General features: G+C 49.8%; 1 protein-coding gene across 1 annotated transcript in view; it reads right to left on the reverse strand.

Moving 5' to 3' along the window:
- Positions 1 to 6,529: 6,529 nt before the first annotated feature.
- LOC144480224 (mitochondrial adenyl nucleotide antiporter SLC25A24-A-like) overlaps positions 6,530 to 22,495 on the reverse strand; it is a 30,229-nt gene continuing 14,263 nt past the window's right edge. The window contains exons 6-11 of the mRNA XM_078199475.1: positions 21,117 to 21,272; positions 18,555 to 18,707; positions 16,442 to 16,549; positions 10,519 to 10,686; positions 7,952 to 8,102; positions 6,530 to 6,852 (exon numbers count right to left, since the gene is read on the reverse strand). Coding sequence (XP_078055601.1) covers positions 6,668 to 6,852; positions 7,952 to 8,102; positions 10,519 to 10,686; positions 16,442 to 16,549; positions 18,555 to 18,707; positions 21,117 to 21,272 — 921 coding nt within the window. The 3' untranslated portion in view covers positions 6,530 to 6,667. The remainder of the gene's footprint in view (positions 6,853 to 7,951; positions 8,103 to 10,518; positions 10,687 to 16,441; positions 16,550 to 18,554; positions 18,708 to 21,116; positions 21,273 to 22,495) is intronic.

Below are 22,495 nucleotides of genomic sequence, written 5' to 3' on the forward strand. Positions count from 1 at the left end.
GAGGATGTTACAGCTCACCCAGGGCGATATCTAGTGATGGGAGACAAGGAAATAGCTGAGGAACTTAATAAGTACTTTGCGTCAGTCTTCACAGTAGAAGACATGAGTAATATCCCAACAATTCAGGAAAGTCAGGGGGCAGAGTTGAATATGGTTGCCATCACAAAGGAGAAAGTGCTAGAGAAACTAAAAGGTCTGAAAATTGATAAATCTCCGGGCCCAGATGGGCTACATCCTAGAGTTCTAAAGGAGATAGCTGAAGAAATAGTGGAGGCGTTAGTTATGATCTTTCAAAAGTCACTGGAGTCAGGGAAAGTCCCAGAGGATTGGAAAATCGCTGTTGTAACCCCACTGTTCAAGAAGGGAACAAGAAAAAAGATGGAAAATTATAGGCCAATTAGCCTAACCTCAGTTGTTGGCAAAATTCTAGAATCCATCGTTAAGGATGAGATTTCTAAATTCTTGGAAGTGCAGGGTCGGATTAGGACAAGTCAGCATGGATTTAGTAAGGGGAGGTCGTGCCTGACAAACCTGTTAGAGTTCTTTGAAGAGATAACAAATAGGTTAGACCAAGGAGAGCCAATGGATGTTATCTATCTTGACTTCCAAAAGGCCTTTGACAAGGTGCCTCACGGGAGACTGCTGAGTAAAATAAGGGCCCATGGTATTCGAGGCAAGGTACTAACATGGATTGACGATTGGCTGTCAGACAGAAGGCAGAGAGTTGGGATAAAAGGTTCTTTCTCAGAATGGCAACCGGTGACAAGTGGTGTCCCGCAGGGTTCAGTGTTGGGGCCACAGCTGTTCTCTTTATGTATTAACGATCTAGATGACGGGACTGGGAGCATTCTGGCCAAGTTTGCCGATGATACAAAGATAGGTGGAGGGGCAGGTAGTATTGAGGAGGTGGGGAGGCTGCAGAAAGATTTAGACAGTTTAGGAGAGTGGTCCAAGAAGTGGCTGATGAAATTCAACGTGGGCAAGTGCGAGGTCGTACACTTTGGAAAAAAGAATAGAGGCATGGACTATTTTCTAAACGGTGACAAAATTCATAATGCTAAAGTGCAAAGGGACTTGGGAGTCCTAGTCCAGGATTCTCTAAAGGTAAACTTGCAGGTTGAGTCCGTAATTAAGAAAGCAAATGTAATGTTGTCATTTATCTCAAGAGGCTTGGAATACAAAAGCAGGGATGTACTTCTGAGGCTTTATAAAGCACTGGTTAGGCCCCATTTGGAGTACTGTGAGCAATTTTGGGCCCCACACCTCAGGAAGGACATACTGGCACTGGAGCGGGTCCAGCGGAGATTCACACGGATGATCCCAGGAATGGTAGGCCTGACATACGATGAACGTCTGAGGATCGTGGGATTATATTCATTGGAGTTTAGGAGGTTGAGGGGAGATCTGATAGAAACTTACAAGATAATGAACGGCTTAGATAGGATGGACGTAGGGAAGTTGTTTCCATTAACAGGGGAGACTAGGACGCGGGGGCACAGCCTTAGAATAAAAGGGAGTCACTTTAGAACAGAGATGAGGAGAAATTTCTTCAGCCAGAGAGTGGTGGGTCTGTGGAATTCATTGCCACAGAGGGCTGTGGAGGCCGAGACGTTGAGCGTCTTCAAGACAGAAATTGATAAATTCTTGATTTCTCGAGGAATTAAGGGCTATGGGGAGAGAGCGGGTAAATGGAGTTGAAATCAACCATGATTGAATGGTGGAGTGGACTCGATGGGCCGAATGGCCTTACTTCCGCTCCTATGTCTTATGGTCTTATAACTCCATGGCAGCCAGGCTACACCCAAGCTCCTCTGCGCTTTTCCAAATTAGAGCTACAGGATCATCTCGTTCCACCCAAGAGGGAAGGCTGGGCCTTAAGTGTTAACATTTAGTTTAAAAGCCAGCACACCCCAGGAGTGCAGCAGACCCTCAATACCGCTCTGGAGTGTCAGCCTAGATTGAGACTTTTTTTTTATAGAAACCCTACAGTGCAGAAGGAGGCCATTCGGCCCATCGAGTCTGCACCGACCACAATCCAACCAAGGCCCTACCCCCACATATTTTACCCGCTAATCCCTCTAACCTACGCATCAGGACACTAAGGGGCAATTTTTTTTTTAACCTGGCCAATCAACCTAACCCGCACATCTTTGGACTGTGGGAGGAAACCGGAGCACCCGGAGGAAACCCATGCAGACACGAGGAGAATGTGCAAACTCCACACAGACAGTGACCCGAGCCGGGAATCGAACCCGGGACCCTGGAGCTGTGAAGCAGCAGTGCTAACCACTGTGCTACCGTGCCGCCCACAACAGGGAAGGATGCCTTTGTCAGTGACAAAATTGCCTCACCAGGGACTGACTTTCACATCCTCACTCCCCCCTTACTAAAATTCCCACTCATCACTTCACTGCTCCCCCCTCCACAACCAAATTAAATGGGCACAGTAAGAAGTCTCACCACAGCAGGTTAAAGTCCAACAGGTTTATTTGGTATCACGAGCTTTCATCAGGTGGCATCTAACACTCACTTGAGGAAGGGGAGGCACAGTGGCTAGCATTGCTGCCTCACAGCCAGGGACCCGGGTTCAATTCTGGCCTCGGGTCACCGTCTGTGTGGAGTCTGCGTGGGTTTCCTCCCACAGTCCAAAGATGTACGGGTTAGGTTGATTGACCATGTTCAATTGCCCCTTAGTGTCAGGAAGATTAGGAGGGTAAATATGTGGGGTTACAGGGATAGGACCTGGGTGGGATTGTGGTCAGTGCAGACTCAATGGGCCGAATGGCCTCCTTCTGCACTGTAGGGATTCTATGAAACCTGTTGGACTTTCACCTGGTGTTGTGAGACTTCTTCCTTGTGCCCACCCCAGTCCAACGCCGGCATCTCCACATCAAATTAAATGGGAAGTGGACTGACAGCATTTAAGTCAGGCCCGAGTTTAAACTATTCTGGGCATGAAAATTAGTAAGAGTTTTAACATCACCAGGTTAAAGTTTGTAGAAACTTGATGTCTGTGTCGATATGCGCGATCTTCTTGGAGATCCTCTCCACTTGGAACCGGCAGTTTGCGGTGTCGATGGTAGTCATGGTGTGGAGATGCCGGCATTGGACTGGGGTGAACACAGTAAGAGTTTTAACAACACCAGGTGTTTACCCAGTGCAACGCCGGCATCTCCATATCATGAAAATTAGGCCAGCACACGTATTCCACTCCCCCGCCCAAACAAAACATCTCTCAGTTCAAATTTAGGTCACTTTCCTCCAGCCAGCCTCCAATTTGAAACACAACATCTTCACTTGCACAGAGTCCCATGTATTTATAAATACGTTAGCAGAACAGGAAGTTATTTGAGGGCAACTACCATTATTTTCAGCCCAACAGATCCACACTTAAACCAAAGCAAACGCAGCAGAAGCGGATAGTCAGAAACAGGCAAGGCCGAGGAGAAAAATAAGAGTTAACAAAATAAAAAATAGATCATTTACGTCCTGACATTCAGCAAAATCATGGAGCATCTTTGCCTAATTCCACTTTTCCACCCATGCCTGTTACGGCGCCTAGTCAAGCCTTAAATTACACTCAGCAATGGGGCAGGGGGAGACTGGCACTCATTACAGAAGGATGCCAGCTAGATGGGCAGCAGCTCCTGGTTTACTTCAGCTGAATGTGGAGATGCCGGCGTTCATAGAAATCATAGAAACCCTACAGTACAGAAAGAGGCCATTCGGCCCATCGAGTCTGCACTGACCACAATCCCACCCAGGCCATACCCCCATATCCCTACATATTTTACCCACTAATCCATGCATCCCAGGACACTAAGGGACAATTTTAGCATGGCCAATCAACCTAACCCGCACATCTTTGGACTGTGGGAGGAAACCGGAGCACCCGGAGGAAACCCACGCAGACACGAGGAGAATGTGCAAACTCCACACAGACAGTGACCCAAGCCGGGAATCGAACCCAGGTCCCTGGAGCTGTGAAGCAGCAGTGCTAACCACTGTGCTACCGTGCCACCCCCCAGGCGTTGGACTGGGGTAAACACAGTAAGAAGTTTAACAACACCAGGTTAAAGTCCAACAGGTTTATTTGGTAGCAAAAGCCACACAAGCTTTCTCCACTCACGTTGTTTGTATCTTAAAGACTTGATTAGCTGTAAGTATTCGCATTCCAACCATTATTCATGTAAATTGAGTCTGTGTCTTTATATGCCCTGTTTGTGAACAGAATTCCCACTCACCTGAAGAAGGGGCTTGGAGCTCCGAAAGCTTGTGTGGCTTTTGCTACCAAATAAACCTGTTGGACTTTAGCCTGGTGTTGTTAAACTTCTTACTGTGTTTACTTTAGCTGAAACAGATTCTGTCATATTGAAAACACAGTGGATTAGCACTGCTGCCTCACAGCGCCAGGGACCCGTGTTCAATTCCGGCCTCGGGTCACTGTCTGTGCGGAGTTTGCACATTCTCCCCATGTGTGCATGGGTTTCTTCCCACAGTCCAAAGGTGTGCGGGTTAGGTTGATTGGCCATACTAAATTGACCCTAGCGCAGGGGGATTAGCAGGATAAATGTGTGGGGTTGTGGCCGGTGCAGGCTCAATGGGCCGAATGGCCTCCTTCTGTACTGTAGGGATCCTACGATTCACACCCTTCCTGAGTAAGCTCACAACTTTTCTGGTTATTGATCTTACAGCAGAACGGTTCTGATGGAAGGTCACTGGCTGGAAAAGCCGATGTCTGTGTTACATAAGCCCCCTCCTTCCCTTCGAGAGGTATTGCGCTGATTGAACTGCGGCTCATAGAATCATAGAAATCCTACAGTGCAGAAAGAGGCCATTCAGCCCATCGAGTCTGCACCGACCACAATCCCACCCAGGCCCTACCCCCATATCCCTACACATTTACCCGCTAATCCCGCTAACCTACGCATCTCTGGACACTAAAGGGCAATTTTAGCCTGGCCAATCAACTTAACCCGCACATCTTTGGACTGTGGGAGGAAACCGGAGCACCCGGAGGAAACCCACGCAGACACGAGGAGAATGTGCAAACTCCACACAGAGACCCAAGCCAGGAATCGAACCCAGGTCCCTGGAGCTGTGAAGCAGCAGTGCTAACCACTGTGCTACCGTGCCGCTCCACAGTGCTAAATAACTAATAACAGGAATTATTATATCATTCTATGAGTGCTTTCAACATGACGGAGCCTGTTTCAACTGAAGTAAACTAGGAGTTGTTGCCCACCCTCCAGTCCTAACTGGTGTCCTTCTGAAATCATACAATCCCTACAGTGCAGACAGTAAAGTTTATTTTATTAGTGTCACAAGTAGGCTTACATTAACGCTGCAATGGAGTTACTGTGAAAATCCCCTAGTCGCCACACTCCGGCGCCTGTTTGGGTACACCAAGGGAGAATTTAGCACGGCCAATGCACCCTAACCAGCACGCCTTTCAAACTGTGGGAGGAAACGGGAGCACCCGGAGGAAACCCACGCAGACACGGGGAGAAGGTGCAGACTCCACACAGACAGTGGCCCGAGGCCGGGAATCAAACCCGGATCCCTGGCGCTGTGACGCGGCAGTGCTAATCACGGTGCCGCCCCATAATATCTGGGGCCATTCGGCCCACCAAGTCCACACCGACTCTTGCCCAGGCTTACCTCATGTATATACCCCACCAACCTATATATATCTTGGGACACCAAGGGGCCATTTCTTTTCCCCCCCCCCCCATTGGTCAGTCAAGGCGACCTGCACATCATCTTAATGAGAGCACAATGATGGAAGGTCACACATTCCCTTCACGGACCTAAAAGCCTTTCATTGTCACTCTTGCCTCCGAAAGGGAGTGCTCCCAACCTCAGTTTACCTTCCTCCTACACATCTGTTCCTGCCAAATTCCAGGAACTGAGAGCAAGGTCATGTCACACATCCCATGTCAGTATAAACACAAGAGTTGCACTCACCTCTACTTTGAAAGGCTTCTTCAATAAACGATACGTTTAAATAGCGGAATTCGCACCGGTGGCCGTCTGCCGCAGCCTTGCGTTTCCATCAGGTGAGCGCTGTTGAAAAGGGAACTAAGCAAAGTAGCTAAAGATATCAACCAACGTGGAACTTCTATCACACACTTACCTTCATGAAACACCCAAGTCTGCTGCACGCGAGCATCTAACAGCACTAAATATCAAGCCACTAAGTGACATTGGAATGGTTCATCAAATGGCCAAGACTTCAAGGAACCTATTGAAACGTAGCGAGGCAGAAAGGTTTAGAGAGTTCCAGAACCCAGACAGCTGAAGGTACAGCCACAGAGGGCGGAGCGATAGGAATTGGGGAACTCGAGGCCAGAACTGGAGACAGCTGAAGAGCAAGAGGGGAATAAAATTGCACCTGATCTCCGCTGTCCCCACACCCGGACCCCCAGCAGGTTACCTGTGGAGCCATTGCCCCCCCAGGGACGAGGAATTAAGCACATCAGTGCACAATTACCAAACACAGGTTGCTGTGCAAATAAACTTCATCTCGAACAATGAAAATAACAGTTTATTTAATTTTAACTTTTTATATAAAGTGCACTGAGCACGGGGTGCAGGATTGAGCTCTGCAAAAGCCCAATTGGAAAATACCAGTGTGTCCCATTTCTAGGGTGTTGGTTGGCAGTCCTTAGTGGGAGGCAAGGCCCAGGTAGGTCTTTAGATATTCATACAGTGCGTAGCTGATGCAGACGGATGGGACAGCTTTGAACAAGTTTGCGGTGAAGCCACGGTAGAACCCGAGCAAGCCGTCTTTAGCCAAAATACTCCAGAAGTATTCCCTCATCCTCGGCTTCCTCGTTCCTTTGGCAATGACTAAACATAAATAAAAATTAACGGGTCAGCGGACGTGAGCAAACTATCATTTCCAAACAACAATGCAAGCTAAACTTGCAGCTCCGAGTGTGAATGGAGATTTCTTGGCTTTGTTCAGGAGCAGAGACAGAGGTCACCCGTTCGTTCTTGTGTACAAGGCAGCCTTCGAAGAGCAGGACCGGGAATCCCCAGTTGTCAGCTACGGCTTGGTTAGCAGCACTAACCAAATTTAATAGGGGGCGGACATTCAGCTCTTGGAGCTCGTGCAGTCTCTTTTTTTTAATGAGTGTCACAAGTAAGGCTTACATTAACACTGCAATGAAGTTACTGTGAGAATCCCCTAGTCGCCACATTCCTGTTCGGGTAACACTGAGGGAGAATTTAGCACGGCCAATGCACCCTAACCAGCACGTCTTTCGGACTGTGGGAAGAAACCGGAGCACCCGGAGGAAACCCACGCAGACACGGGGAGAATGTGCAGACTCGACACAGACAGTGACCCAAGCTGGGAATCGAACCCGGGCCCCTGGCGCTGTGAGGCAGCGGTGTTAACCACTGTGCCACCGTGCTTGATTTGTCATCACATTGCTGTGCATGTGCGTGCAGAAATACATGTGCGAGCTCCCCGTGCACAAGCACTTATCAACTGCCACGTTTAAAGTTTATTTACTAGTCACAAGTAAGGCTTACATTAACATTGCAATGAAGTTACTGTGAAATCACCCTAGTCGCCACACTCCGGCACCTGTTTAGGTCAATGCACCCTAACCAGCACGTCTTTCGGACTGTGGGAGGAAACCGGAGCGCCCGGAGGAAACCCACGCAGACACGGGGAGAAACTCCATACAGACAGTGACCCAAGCCAGGATTCGAACCCAGGTCCCTGGCGTTGTGAAGCAGCGGTGCTAACCACTGTGCCGCTTCCTATTTCACAACACCGACTTCCACTTCAAAAAGTATTCCATTGGATGTGAACTGTTTGAAGCATCCTGAAATCATCAAAATGTGCTAGAGAAAGCCCAGTCTCTTTGCAAGTACTAAAAACCGCATCAGCAGCCTGCCCCATCATCCACGAACCTCTGCCCCCTGCCACACTCACCTTCCGCCTGCATTCGAGTGTGCATTAGCATGAGTGGGTAACTGGCCAGCTGTCCAACCACATTGGAAGTGGTGGCACTGCCTACCACCAGCAACATGTTGGGCCTCTCATTCCCCGATGTGTATCTCTGGATCCACAAGTTCTTTAGAGTCTGTTGGAACAAAATCAATGGCGCTCAGACAAACAGCAACAAAGCAGCCAGAAAGCAAATTGCACAAAGGTGACTAAAGACACACAATGAAGTTAGTGCGCTAGTAAACATGGAGGTTAAATTTTTAAATCAAGAGATTTAGTCCAATTGTAGATAATCATAGAAATCATCATAGAAACCCTACAGTACAGAAGGAGGCCATTCAGCCCATCGAGTCTGCACCGACCACAATCCCACCCAGGCCCCACATATTTACCCACTAATCCCTCTAACCTACGCATCCCAGGACTCTAAGGGGCAATTTTTAACCTGGCCAATCAACCTAACCTGCACATCTTTGGACTGTGGGAGGAAACCGGAGCACCCGGAGGAAACCCACGCAGACACGAGGAGAATGTGCAAACTCCACACAGACAGTGACCCGAGCCGGGAATCGAACCCAGGACCCTGGAGCTGTGAAGCAGCAGTGCTAACCACTGTGCTACCGTGCCGCCCAATCTGTTCAAGTGCGCAGTGTTTGCATTTATATAGCACCTCTCAAAAAGTAAAATATCCCAAGGTGCTTCACAAGAGCATTAAACATAAGCTGACACCTAGCCAGATAAGGTGGCATGATTAGCCACCAAAAGCTTGGCCAATGAGCTAGGCTTTAAAGAGTGTTTGAAAAGAGAATTCCGGTCTTGCTGCTTCATGATGTGAAAGGCCAAACACATCCCTAAAACAGGCTTGGTCACTTAACTCATCGCTGTTTGTGCGATCTTGATTGAAATTCACTGGTTCCCTACCCCAGAGCAGTCTCTACACCTTCAAGCCTTCCCAAAGCCTGTTCACCATGTATAAGATGCACAGGGATCAGGAGTGTGACGGAATACTCTCCACTTGCCTGGATGGGTGCAGTTCCAACAACACTCAAGAACTCGGCACTATCCAGGACAAAGCAGGTTCACTTGATTAACACTCCTTCCCACCAACATTCACTCCCTCCACCACAGTGCCAGCCTCATGCACCATCTACAAGATGCACTTCAGGAACTCACCAAGGTTCCTTTGGCAGCATCTTCCAAACCCATGACCACTGCCATCTAGAAAGACAAGAGGTGGAGATGCAGGCGTTGGACTGGGGTGGGCACAGTAAGAAGTCTCACAACACCAGGTTAAAGTCCAACAGGTTTATTTGGAATCATGAGCTTTTGGAGCGCTGCTCCATCAGGTGAGTGAGAAGGAGTGATGAAGTTCATCTGATGAAGGAGCAGTGCTCCGAAAGCTCATGATTTCAAATAAACCTGGTGGACTTTAACCTGGTGTTGTGAGACTTCTTACTAGAAGGACAAGGGCAGCAGATTATTTTTTCTATTCATGGGATGCAGATGTTGCTGGGCCAGCATTTAAATGCCCTGGGGTACAGACAATAAGAGTAAACCGCATTGCTGTGGATCTGGATGTCACACGTAGGCCAGGTAAGGGCAACAGATTTCCTTCCCTAAAGGGCATTAGTGAACCAGGTGGGTTTTTACAATAATTGACAATGGTTTCATGGTCATCATTAGACTTTAAATTCCAGATTTCTATTGAATTCAAATTTCAGCATCTGCCATGGTGGGATTCAAACCCGGGTCCCCAGAGCATTACTCTGGATCACTAGTCCAACGACAATAGCACTGCCTCCCCGATACGTGGGGGCACCAGAAGCTGGAGGTTCCCCACTAAGTCAATTCCCATTCAGACCTGGAAACATATCGCTGTCGCTGGGTTAAAATCCTGGAACTTCCTCCCTAACAGCATTGTGGGTGTACCTACACCTCAGGGACTGCAGTGGTTCAAGGCAACGGCTCAGCACAACCTTTCAAGGGCAACTAGGGATGGGCAATAATTGCTGGCCTATAGCCGGTGACACCCATGTCCCATAAATGAACATAAATAAATAATTGACGACATGCAGTTTGGGGGTTTTGTGAAAGGTGCCATTTAAATACAAGTTCATGCTCCTGCCCCCTCACCCTTGATTGCTGTTTATGCCATTCACCATTTAAAGGCACTTTCTTAAATCTAAGTACAAGTTGTTAAAGTAAAGTAAAAGTTTATTAATTAGTCACAAGTAGGCTTGCATTCACACAGCAATTAAGTTACTGTGAAAATCCCCAAGTTGCCACACTCCGGTGCCCGTTCGGGTACACCGAGAGAAAATTTAGCACGGCCAATGCACCTAACCAGCACGTCTTTCAGACTGTGGGAGGAAACCGGAGCACCCAGAGGAAACCCACGCAGACACGGGGAGAATGTGCAAACTCCACACAGACAGTGACCCAAGCCGGGAATCGAAGCCAGGTCCCTGGCGCTGTGAGGCAGCAGTGCTAACCCACCATGCCACTCCAAGTTGTTAACATACTCTTTTACCCCCATCCAAATGAACACCAACCTCATACACAGCCAAGTCGATACCAGCGTAGGGGATAATTCCCAGGATATTCGGGACATAGCCCCGGTAGAAGCTGGAAGCTCCTTCGTTCTTGAATATATTGCTGATGTGGGTATAGAGCTCTCGAGGTTCTCCTGTTTTTCGCAACATCATTCGAGTTTTCAGCATCTAATAGAAGGAAAAGCAGAGTCATTAGTTCCAGCGATCCACCCTTGAAAGAGTTTAGCACTAAATACAAGGGTCCAGGGGCATCATTTGATACTTCCACCTGGTCAACCCTCATACTTCAGTTGAAGTATGACTCCAGGTAGAGGCGTCAAGGTTAGATTCGAGTAACTTATTCAGCATCCTGCGTTTGTAACGAAGGTCCCTTGTGGGTATGAATCTCTAATTGATATCTTTCCCTTGCTCTGATTGCTAATTAATTTGGCCTGGTTCCAACTACCCTACTGCACGTTGGTCTGTCCAAAACATACTGAGATGTTAGCTTACAGGTACAAAAGTAATTCCAACAGCTAATGAGATGTTGGCTTTTATGACATTGGAACTCATATACAAGGGTAGCTATATTTGTCTGTACAAAAAGCACTGGTTAGACGCCATTTAAGGTACACTACAGAGTTCATTTCCAAAACTCCCGCCCCTTGTAATGGCCTTTGAAAAGGTGCTGGGCAGATTCAATAGAATGACATAGCAGCCAAAGCGACAGGGTAGCACGGTGGCACAGTGGTTAGCACTGCTACCTCCGCGTCAGGGAGCCAGGTTCAATTCTAGCCTCGGGTCACTGTCTATGTGGAGTTTGCACATTCTCCCCATGTCTGCGTGGGTTTCCTCCGGGTGCTCCGGTTTCCTCCCACAGTCCAAAGGTGTGCGAGTTAGGTTGATTGGCCGTGCTAAATTGACCCAACTGTCTAGGGGGATTAGCAGAGTAAGTGTGCGTGGTTATGGGAATAGGGCCTGGGTGGGATTGTAGTCAGTACAGACTTGACGGGCCGAATGGATTTCCAAAAGGCGTTTGATAAGGTGCCCCATAAAAGGCTGCTGAAGAAGATTAGGGCACACGGAGTTGGGGGTAGTGTGTTAAAGTGGATTGGGGACTGGCTATCCGACAGGAAGCAAAGAGTCGGAATAAATGGGTGTTTTTCCGGTTGGAGGAAGGTAACTAGTGGCGTGCCGCAGGGATCGGTACTCGGGCCGCAACTGTTTACCATTTATATAGATGATCTGGAGGAGGGGACGGAGTGTAGGGTAACGAAGTTTGCAGACGACACAAAGATAAGTGGAAAAGTGAATCGTGTGGAGGACGGAGAAGATCTGCAGAGAGATTTGGACAGGCTGAGTGAGTGGGCGAGGATATGGCAAATGGAGTATAACGTTGAGAAATGCGAGGTTATACACTTTGGAGGAAATAATAACAAATGGGATTACTATCTCAATGGAAACAAATTAAAACATGCTACCGTGCAAAGGGACCTGGGGGTCCTTGTGCATGAGACGCAAAAGCCCAGTCTGCAGGTACAACAGGTGATCAAGAAGGCAAATGGGATGTTGGCCTATATTGCGAGGGGGATAGAATATAAAAGCAGGGATGTCTTGATGCACCTGTACAGGGCATTGGTGAGGCCGCAGCTGGAATACTGTGTGCAGTATTGGTCCCCTTATATGAGGAAGGATATATTGGCATTGGAGGGAGTGCAGAGAAGGTTCACCAGGTTGATACCGGAGATGAGGGGTTTGGATTATGAGGAGAGGCTGAGGAGATTGGGTTTGTACTCGTTGGAGTTTAGAAGGATGAGGGGGGATCTTATGGAGACTTATAAGATAATGCGGGGGCTGGATAGGGTGGAGGCGGAGAGATTCTTTCCACTTAGTAAGGAAGTTAAAACTAGAGGACACAGCCTCAAAATAAAGGGGGGTCGGTTTAAGACAGAGTTGAGGAGGAACTTCTTCTCCCAGAGGGTGGTGAATCTCTGGAATTCTCTGCCCACTGAGGTGGTGGAGGCTACCTCGCTGAATATGTTTAAAGCGCGGATGGATGGATTCCTGATCGGTAAGGGAATTAAGGGTTATGGGGATCAGGCGGGTAAGTGGTACTGATCCACGTCAGATCAGCCATGATCTTATTGAATGGCGGGGCAGGCTCGAGGGGCTAGATGGCCTACTCCTGCTCCTATTTCTTATGTTCTTATGTTCTTATGAATGGCCTCCTTCTGTACTGTAAGGATTCTATGAGGATACATAGACGAGGCTATATTCCTTTGGGTGTTGATCAGACTGGCAGCACGCTGGCATAGTGGTTAGCACTGCTGCCTCGCAGCGCCAGAGGGTTCAATTCCTGACCTCAGATGTCTGTCTGTGCAGACTTTGCACATTCTCCCCGTGTCTGTGCAGGTTTCCTCCCACAGTCCAAAGATGTGCGGGTTGGGTGGATTGGCCAGGCTAAATTGCTCCTCAGTGTCAGGGGGATTGGCAGGGTGGATGCGTGGGCTTGCGGGGATAGGGCCTGGGTGGGATTGCTGTCAGTGCAGGCTCAATGGGCCGAATGGCCTCCTCCTCCTCCACCCAGGCCCTATTCCCGTAACCACGCACACTTACTCTGCTAATCCCCCTGACAGTCGGGTCAATTTATGATTCTATGATTCAAGTGGTTTGAAAATTCCCCTTGGCGAGATCCATACAAGGGGAGTTTATAACCTAAAAATTATGGCTCGGGGTAAAGACGGGAAGGACTCCGCAACAGGGAGAGGAGAGGAAATTTGGAACTCTTACCCAAATAAGCTGAAACTATTAAGTGCTTTTAGACAAGGATATGAAGGGTTGCAGAACAAGGATGGACAAATGGACACAAGATACAGGTCACTCTTGACCTCCTCAATTGGCAGAACTGCCTCAAAGGGCTCCACATCCTCCCTCCCATTCCTAGCTTTGAGTGTTTATTCCCATGGGATTTCTCAGAGGCATTAGCCCATTTTAAAATACACCTTCACTGAAGCAGGTAAAGGAGCTGGAGGGTTTCTCCTGTTCGAGTGCCACAGACAAGGCCAGCATCTACTGTCCATCCCTCAGTGCCCTCGGCAACGTGGTGGCGAGCTGCCTTCTTGAACCGCTGTTGCGCACCTGGTGTGGCTGCACGCACCCTTCCCAGGAAGGGAATTCCAGGATTTTAACGCAGCGACAGCGAAGGTAAGCTCCAATTCAGGATGATGTGGGAGCCCGGAGGGGTATTCCATTCACATCTCAGCCGACACCTGCGGATCTCAACAGCCTCCTTTTGTTCACCTCAAAGCAGCAACTTCAACACTTGTTCTCTTTCCTCTGTGGAGCGTTTACACTTGCCCCAAATATTAACGACAATAACATTAAGTAGCCATCAGCAGTGAGCTGCGCTATACATCACTGGCCAAGCAAACTGGAGGTTGCCTTTAGCTCCAAACAGGTAATTAAGAAATTGAACACAAGCCAGAGTTTAAGCATTAAGTAATATTCCGCACAGGAGGGACTCAAAATTAATTTGCAGCCAGACATAGCCGTAGAGTGAGGTCATGTCAGAAATCCTTTTCATTTAACTAAGCGGAGATAATTACATTTATGTGGATTTGTGGGCGCTCACACGCAGATACACTAACACACACACCCTCCCCCACACACATACACACACCCTCACCCGCCCCCACACACGCACTCCCTTCCCCCACCACCCCCACACACACCCTCACCCCCCCCCCACACCCACCCCCACACACACCCTCACCCCCCCACACCCCCCCCACCCCCACCCACACACAACCCACCACACACACCCCCCCCCCCCCACACACACTCCCCCCCACCCCACACACCCCCCCCCCCCCCACACAACACACACACCCCCCCCCACACACACACACCCCCCCACACACACACACCCCCCACACACACACACCCCCCACACACACACACCCCCCACACACACACACCCCCACACACACACCCCCCCCCACACACACACCCCCCCCCACACCACACCCCCCCCCACACACACCCCCCCCCCACACACACCCCCACCACCCCCCCCCCCACACACACACACACCCTCACCACCCCCCCACACACACACCACCCCCCCCCACACACACACACACCCTCACCACCCCCCACACACACACCCCCCCAACACACACACCCTCACCACCCCCCCCACACACACACCCCCCACACACACACACACACCCTCACCCCCCCACACACACACTCCCCCCCCCCCACACACACACCCCCCCCACACACACACCCACCCCCCACACACACCCCCCCCCCCCACACACACCCCCCCCACCCACACACACCCCCCCCCCACCCACACACACACCCCCAGACACACACACCCCCCCCACACACACACACCCCCCCACACACACACACACCCCCCACACACACACACACCCCCCACACACACACTCCCCCCCACACACACACTCCCCCCCACACACACAGTCCGCCCACACACACACACTCTCCCTCCTCCCCCCCCCCACACACACACACACCCCCCACACACACAAACACACACTCCCCCCACTCACACACACTCCCCCACCTCCCCACTCTCACACACACACTCCCCCCCCCCCCCCCACACACACACACACCCTCACCACACCCCCCACACACACACACCCCCCACACACACACACACCCTCACCACCACCCCCACACACACCCCCCCCCCCACACACACACACCCCTCCTCCCCCCCCCACACACACACACTCCCCACTCCCCCCCCACACACACTCCCCCCCCCCCCCACACACACACACTCCCCCCCCCCCCACACACACACACTCCCCACTCCCCCCCCACACACACACACTCCCCACTCCCCCCCCACACACACACACTCCCCACTCCCCCCCCACACACACTCCCTCCTCCCCCCCCACACACACACTCCCTCCTCCCCCCCCACACACACACTCCCTCCTCCCCCCCAACACACACTCCCTCCTCCCCCCCCCACACACACTCCCTCCTCCCCCCCCCACACACACACACTCCCTCCTCCCCCACACACACACTCCCTCCTCCCCCACACACACACACACACTCCCCACTCCCCCCCCCCACACACACTCCCTCCTCCCCCCCACGCACACTCCCTCCTCCCCTACACACACACACACACACTCCCCACTCCCCCCCCACACACACTCCCTCCTCCTCCCCCACACACACTCCCTCCTCCTCCCCCACACACTCCCTCCTCCTCCCCCACACACACTCCCTCCTCCCCTCCCACACACACACTCCCTTCCCCCCCCCACACGCACACTCGCCCCACACACACACCCGCCCCTAACACACACACACACACACACCACCCCCCCCCATACACACTCCCCACTCCCCCCCCACACACACTCCCTCCTCCCCCCCCCACACACACACCCTCCTCCCCCCCACACACACGCACACTCCCCCCACACACACTCCCCCCACACACACACCCGCCCCTAACACACACACTCACACCACCCCCACAACACACACACCACCCCCACAAACACACACACCACCCCCACAAACACACACACCACCCCCACAAACACACACACCACCCCCACAAACACACACACCACCCCCACAAACACACACACCACCCCCACAAACACACACACCACCCCCACAAACACACACACCACCCCCACAAACACACACACCACCCCCACAAACACACACACCACCCCCACAAACACACACACCACCCCCACAAACACACACACCACCCCCACAAACACACACACCACCCCCACAAACACACACACCACCCCCACAAACACACACACCACCCCCCCTCCCTCATACATTACCCTTTTAGAATTTCTGTGAAGAATTTCCCCCACCCACAAAGCACGTAACGTAATGCATTGATTTTAACCAATACCTCAACGGGATACGTGGCTGTTTGAGAGAATGCCCCAGCCATTGATCCTGCGAGAAATCTTTCTTTAATCCCCAAGTTTTCTGGTTCACCTGTGATTATAGTCTTCAGCTGTGAACACATTTCAGAAACGTGTCAGAAATCGCAAGGAAAAGTTTGTTCTGAAACTAAATAGCCACTTGTTACTTCTCAAAGCAGCAAGCAAAAAAATAAAACTCATTCTGTCCATCAGGTCTACAGACTTGTTAATAAATACTGGACTAACTCCCCATCCCAACTAAACTAAATTCATCCCCTTATGTCTCCCAGTGTCCAATCCAGTCCTCGGGACTTTGTGCTTTAGAATTTTGTTTCTTTTCATTTGTTTTGTAATGTCAATGGGAAGTCATTGCGTTAATATTTCAAAATATAGGCTTTTTTCGACAATTGTTTTGCCCGGTGAGATAATCTGCATCCTAACATATCCCCTTGACTCGCGCACCCCAAAACGCCAGGGTGCGCCAAGCAAGGAATGTTTCTGCTTGAATCTACAGCCACTTCCAAATACTGCCCGCCTGCCTTTGGCCAGAGGTTAGGTCAGACAATTATCCAGCAAATGACAGACTCCCATCTTTTCTATACTTTGACAATATCATGACTTTTACAACCGAAAAGAAGTCCCACAACACCAGGTTAAAGTCCAACAGGCTTAGCAGGAATCACAAGCCAAGATATAATTGCTCTTTTTCAGTTATCGTTTCCAAGCTAGAGGGGGCAGAAGTCTCAGGGTGACTCGCACTCCTTTTCAAAGCATGAAACAGCACGCAATGGGGCTATTCGGCCCATCGCACCTCTGCTGGCTCTTCGGCAAGGCTAGCCAAGGATCCAATTGTTGGAACGACAGAAACCAGCCCCCTTTAAAGTCAACATAGCTGCATTTTCCCATGTCGACAATTCCATTCCCTCGCATCAAGGCGGCAACACTGAAATGGAGACTTGCACCTCTCCCAGTGCTGAACTCCTGTAACATTAGTGCACCTCGTGATAAACAGCGAGGTCAGTCTTTTGGGTCTACTGAAAGCATAGTTATAACCAAGTAGTTCAAAATCAGAAGCAAATAAAGCTTAGGAAGCATAAATGGCAAGTTTAAAATCATAGAAATCATAGAAACCCTACAGTGCAGAAAGAGGCCATTGGGCCCATCGAGTCTGCACCGGCCACAATCCCACCCCACATATTAAAATGACAGGCAGAATAGCAATGAACAACCCTACCTGCATCAGTACTCTGAGCCGGTCGAACGGGGCAGTCACTGTCCACTCACCTGATGAAGGAGCAGCGCTCCGAAAGCTCGTGATTCCAAATAAACCTGTTGGGCTTTAACCTGGTGTTGTGAGAATTCTTACTGTGCCCACCCCAGTCCAACGCTGGCATCTCCACATCATCTTTACAACTGATATTTAAGCCAGGTGAAAATATTAAAAGTGGCACAGAGTTGGAACAGCTGCACCACGTGCAAATAGGGATGGCACCCATGGATCTCCCCTAGCATTTGCTCTTAGTCAGGTCAAATGATAGTGATCTAAAATGATCCAAACCTACCCCAGACCATGCACAGCTCAGATACTAAATGGGAGGTGCTTGGCATGCACCTTCCCTTCAAAGCCACATTTAACTTCTGCTCATTTCCCAGACATGCTCCTAGTGATTGCCTTTCAAATTTGTTTTTATGTATTCATGGGACATGAACGTCACTGGCTGAGCCAGCATTTATTGCCCATCCCTAGTTGCACCTGAAACTGAATAGCTTGCTAGGCCATCTGCCGTGGCGGGATTCGAACCCGGGTCCCCCAGAACATTAGCTGAGTTTCTGGATTAATATTCTCGGGATAATACCAGGAGTCATCACCTCCCCAGACCATTCATTTGTGCGGCCTTGCAAAACATCTCGAGGGTCCAATCCTTCAAGTTGTAGGGCAGCTTTGAGGGAACCTGGCCTCTCAGGTCAAGGAACTTGCAGGTTCAAACGGGCTTGTGGGTTTCGGGATCTATTTAAAGATGCACCCGGCATTTTATTATTTTATATCGGCGACACACTGCAGCACCAAGCAGCAATGCAATTCACTATCACACACACCTCTTCATAGGCCATGAATTTGAAGGCCAGTTCGGGTCCAATTTTGAGAATATTAGTTAGATTTCCTCTCCACATGGAACTTACGCCGCCTTCCTTAACCATTGCGTTTATGCCCCCGGAAATCTTCATCTTATTATGTCGCGAAGAATAAACCTGGGACAAAAAACAACACCTCTTCTGATTATAGGTAAATTGGCTAATGCGGACTAAAAGATGAAATAATCACCAGTATCAACAGCTGACTATGGATCGACCAATGTCGAAAAATAAAGCCACAGAATCCCCACAGTGCAGAAAGAGGCCATTCAGCCCATCGAGCCAGCATCGACTCTCTGAAAGAACATCTTACCCAGGCCCTCCCATCCCTGCAGACCCGTGCATTCACCATGACCAATCCACCTCGCCCGCACGTCTTTGGAGTGTAGGAGGGAACCCACGCAGACACGGGGAGAACGTGCAAACTCCGCACAGACAGACAGTCGCCCAAGGCCGGAATTGAACCGGTGTCCCTGGTGCTGCGAGGCAGCGGGGCTAAATACTGTGCCACCGTGCCACCCCAGCAATGAACCTAGACAAACCATTGGAGGGCACACTAAATTTAATATAAAAATGAAACATCTGCATTGTGCAATCTCATAGAATCCCTACGGTGCAGAAGGAGGCCGCCATTCGGCCCATCGAATCTGCACTGACCACAATCCCACCCAGGCCCTATTCCCATAACCCCTCATATTCACCCTGCTAATCCCCCAACACTAAGGTCAATTTAGCCTGGCCAATCAACCTAACTTGCACATCTTTGGACAATCTGGCAAAAGATTTCAAATTTCACAATGCTGGGTGATTTAATATAGTACAACTTATATGCGTGTAAAATAACAGAGCACTTGAACAAAGATCTATTTATGTCCTGCCCGTCTCAAATGAACACAAGCTGTCAGACGATACCTTATGAGAGGCTATCACAAGAATTGAACAGGCTGGGGCTCCTTCCTCCAGGAAAAAGGCCACCGGGTACAGGTCTTGAAACGGCTGAAGAGGTTTGTTACACTGGGTCTATGGTGTAAAACTCCAGGACAGCAGCCATCGAGCCAGTGTCCCCCTCTCAGTGTCCCTCTGCCTTGCTCTTTCCCCATACAACCAAGCAGATGCCACGTTTGTGATGTTGGGCACCGCTGTGAGAATTCGGGCAATTGTAACCCTTTACTAATTATCCCACCAGATATCAGATAATTCCAGGCTCCCAGACACAGGGAGCCAAGCCAAAATGCCACTCTCTCTTTGTACATAGAAATATAAAAGATAGGATCAGGAGGAAGCCATTTGGCCCTTCGAGCCTGTTCCGCCATTCATCACGATCATGGCTGATCGTCCAACTCAGTAGCCTAATCCTGCTTTCTCCCCATAACCTTTGATCCCATTCGCCCCAAGTGCTATATCCAGCCGCCTCTTGAACTCATTCAATGTTTTAGCATCAACAACTTCCTGTGGTAATGAATTCCACAGGCTGTCCACCCTCTGGGTGAAGAAATGTCTCCTCATCTCCGTCCTAAGTGGTCTACCCTGAATCCTCAGACTGTGACCCCTGGTTCTGGACTCCCCCACCATCGGGAACATCCTCTCTGCATCTACCCTGTCTGGTCCTGTTATTTTATAAGTCTCTATGAAATCCGCCCCCCCCCCCATTTGTCTGAACTCCAGCAAAAACAATCCTGTCCCTGGAATCAGTCCTGTCCCTGGAATCATCCTGGTAAACCTTCACTGCACTCCCTCCAGAGCAAGAACATCCTTCCTCAGAAAATTATTGAATTGTAATTATTGAACCAACTGTGGGATTTTAATGGGTCTTCAACAAGCTCGCTGGGTTGACTATACTTTGATTCAATATCTACATACAGTTATAGGGATATACAGCACAGAAACAGGCCCTTCGGCCCAATTCGTCCATACCGACCAGGTTTCCTAAACTGAACTAGTCCCATTTGCCTGCGTTTGGCCCATATCCCTCTAATCCTTTCCCTTCCATGTACCTGTCCAAATGTCTTTTAAATCCTGACCAGCATGCTCAAAGCCTTAAACCAGATGCTTCAGATCTTTCTTCCTGAGAGTATTCACCTCGCCAAGATATAGTTTCTCTTCTTCAGTTATTACTTCCAAGCTAGAGGGGGCAGAAGTCACAGGGTGACTCGCACTCCTTTTCATATCACACAATGGGGCCATTTGGCCCATCGCACCTCTGCTGGCTCTTCGGTAAGGCTAGCCAAGGATCCAATTGTTGGAACGACAGAAACCAGCTCCCTTAAAGTCAACATAGCTGCATTTTCCCATGTCGACAATTCCATTCCCTCGCATCAAGGCGGCACTGAAAGGGAGACTTCCACCTCTCCCAGTGCTGAACTCCTGTAACATTAGTGCACCTCATGATAAACAGCGAGGTCAGCCTTTTGGGTCTACCGAATGCATAGTTATAACCAAGTGTTTCAAAATCAGAAGCAAATAAAGCTTAGAAAGCATTAGTGGCAAGTTTAAAATGACAGACAGAATAGCAATGAACAACCCTACCTGCATCAGTACTCTGAGCCGGTCGAACGGGGCAGTCATTGTCCGGGAAACACCTCCAGCTGTGCCTCCCGCAATCAGGTGGCCCCACCACTTTTCTGGTTCCTGGTTCTCCAAGAATTCCTCACAATTGGTCATGTCGTCATTGATAGAAAAGATCTGCAGGGAAATGGGGAAGCAAACAATTAAAGATGGGAAATTATTTTTTTTTTTTAAATGGAATGAACTTCCACAGCTCTTGCGGGTGAGAAGGAGTTAGGAAAAATTGCTGCACGTTCGATGCAAAGTGTTCACTGTGGTGTAAAACTGCAAGAGTAGCTCGGCCTTGCATTCTTCAGTCTGAACTCAAGATCACATTCTAGGACTGAAGGAAACTAACAGCGATATCTTTCAACAGCAAGGATGCAAGAGGCAGCAACTTGCCCCCACACACACCTCATCCAACCTCGTGAAATCTTTCTTGCTGTGATATTTCAGAATCCCTACAGCGAAAGAGGAGGCCATTTGGCCCATCGAGTCTGCACCAACAACAATCCCACCCAGGCTCTATTCTCATAACCCCAACTATGTACCCTGCTAGTCCCTCGGACACTAAAGGGGCAATTTAGCACGGCCAATGCATCCAATCTGCACATCTTTGGACTGTGGGAGGAAACTGGAGCACCCGGGGGGACCCACGCAGACACGGGGAGAACGTGTAAACTCCACACAGACAGTAACCCAAGGCCAGAATTGAACCTGGGTCCCTGGCGCTGAGGCAACAATGCTAACCACTGTGCCACCCTACGGATGTTTAATGATCCCAGAGCCAATTCCTTTTTCCAACTAATCTCAAGTGCAGCCCACATTCTCCATTTTGATTGGGGGCGGCACAGTGGTTAGCACTGCTGCCTCACAGCGCCAGGGTCCCAGGTTCAATTCTGGCCTCGGTTGTGTGTGTGTGTGGAGTTTGCACATTCTCTCCGTGTCTGCGTGGGTTTCCTCCGGGTGCTCCGGTTTCCTCCCACAGTCCAAAGATGTGCGGGTTAGGTTGATTGGCCGTGCTAAATTGACCCTAGTGTCAGGAGGATTAGCAGGGTAAATGTGTGGGGTTGCAGGAATAGGGCTGCGGTGGGATTGTGGTCAGTACAGACTTGATGGCCTGAATGGCCTCCTTCTGTACTGTAGGGATTTTCTGATTCCATTTCTCCCAATCAGCTCCTAGTCCCTTCCATTTTCAGAGTGCATGCTTTTGAGATCACATTTTTATACTACATTTGAATTTTACAATTCCCATTATTGGCTAGCCCGGCATTAAGTAGGCATCGTGTCACTGGCCATCATGTGTACCTCACTACCCACAAAGCACTGAGAGGTCGCCAAGACACAGACTGCTGTTTAAT

The sequence above is a fragment of the Mustelus asterias genome, chromosome 28 (assembly GCF_964213995.1).
Source record: "Mustelus asterias chromosome 28, sMusAst1.hap1.1, whole genome shotgun sequence".
Classification (NCBI taxonomy): Eukaryota; Metazoa; Chordata; class Chondrichthyes; order Carcharhiniformes; family Triakidae; genus Mustelus; species Mustelus asterias.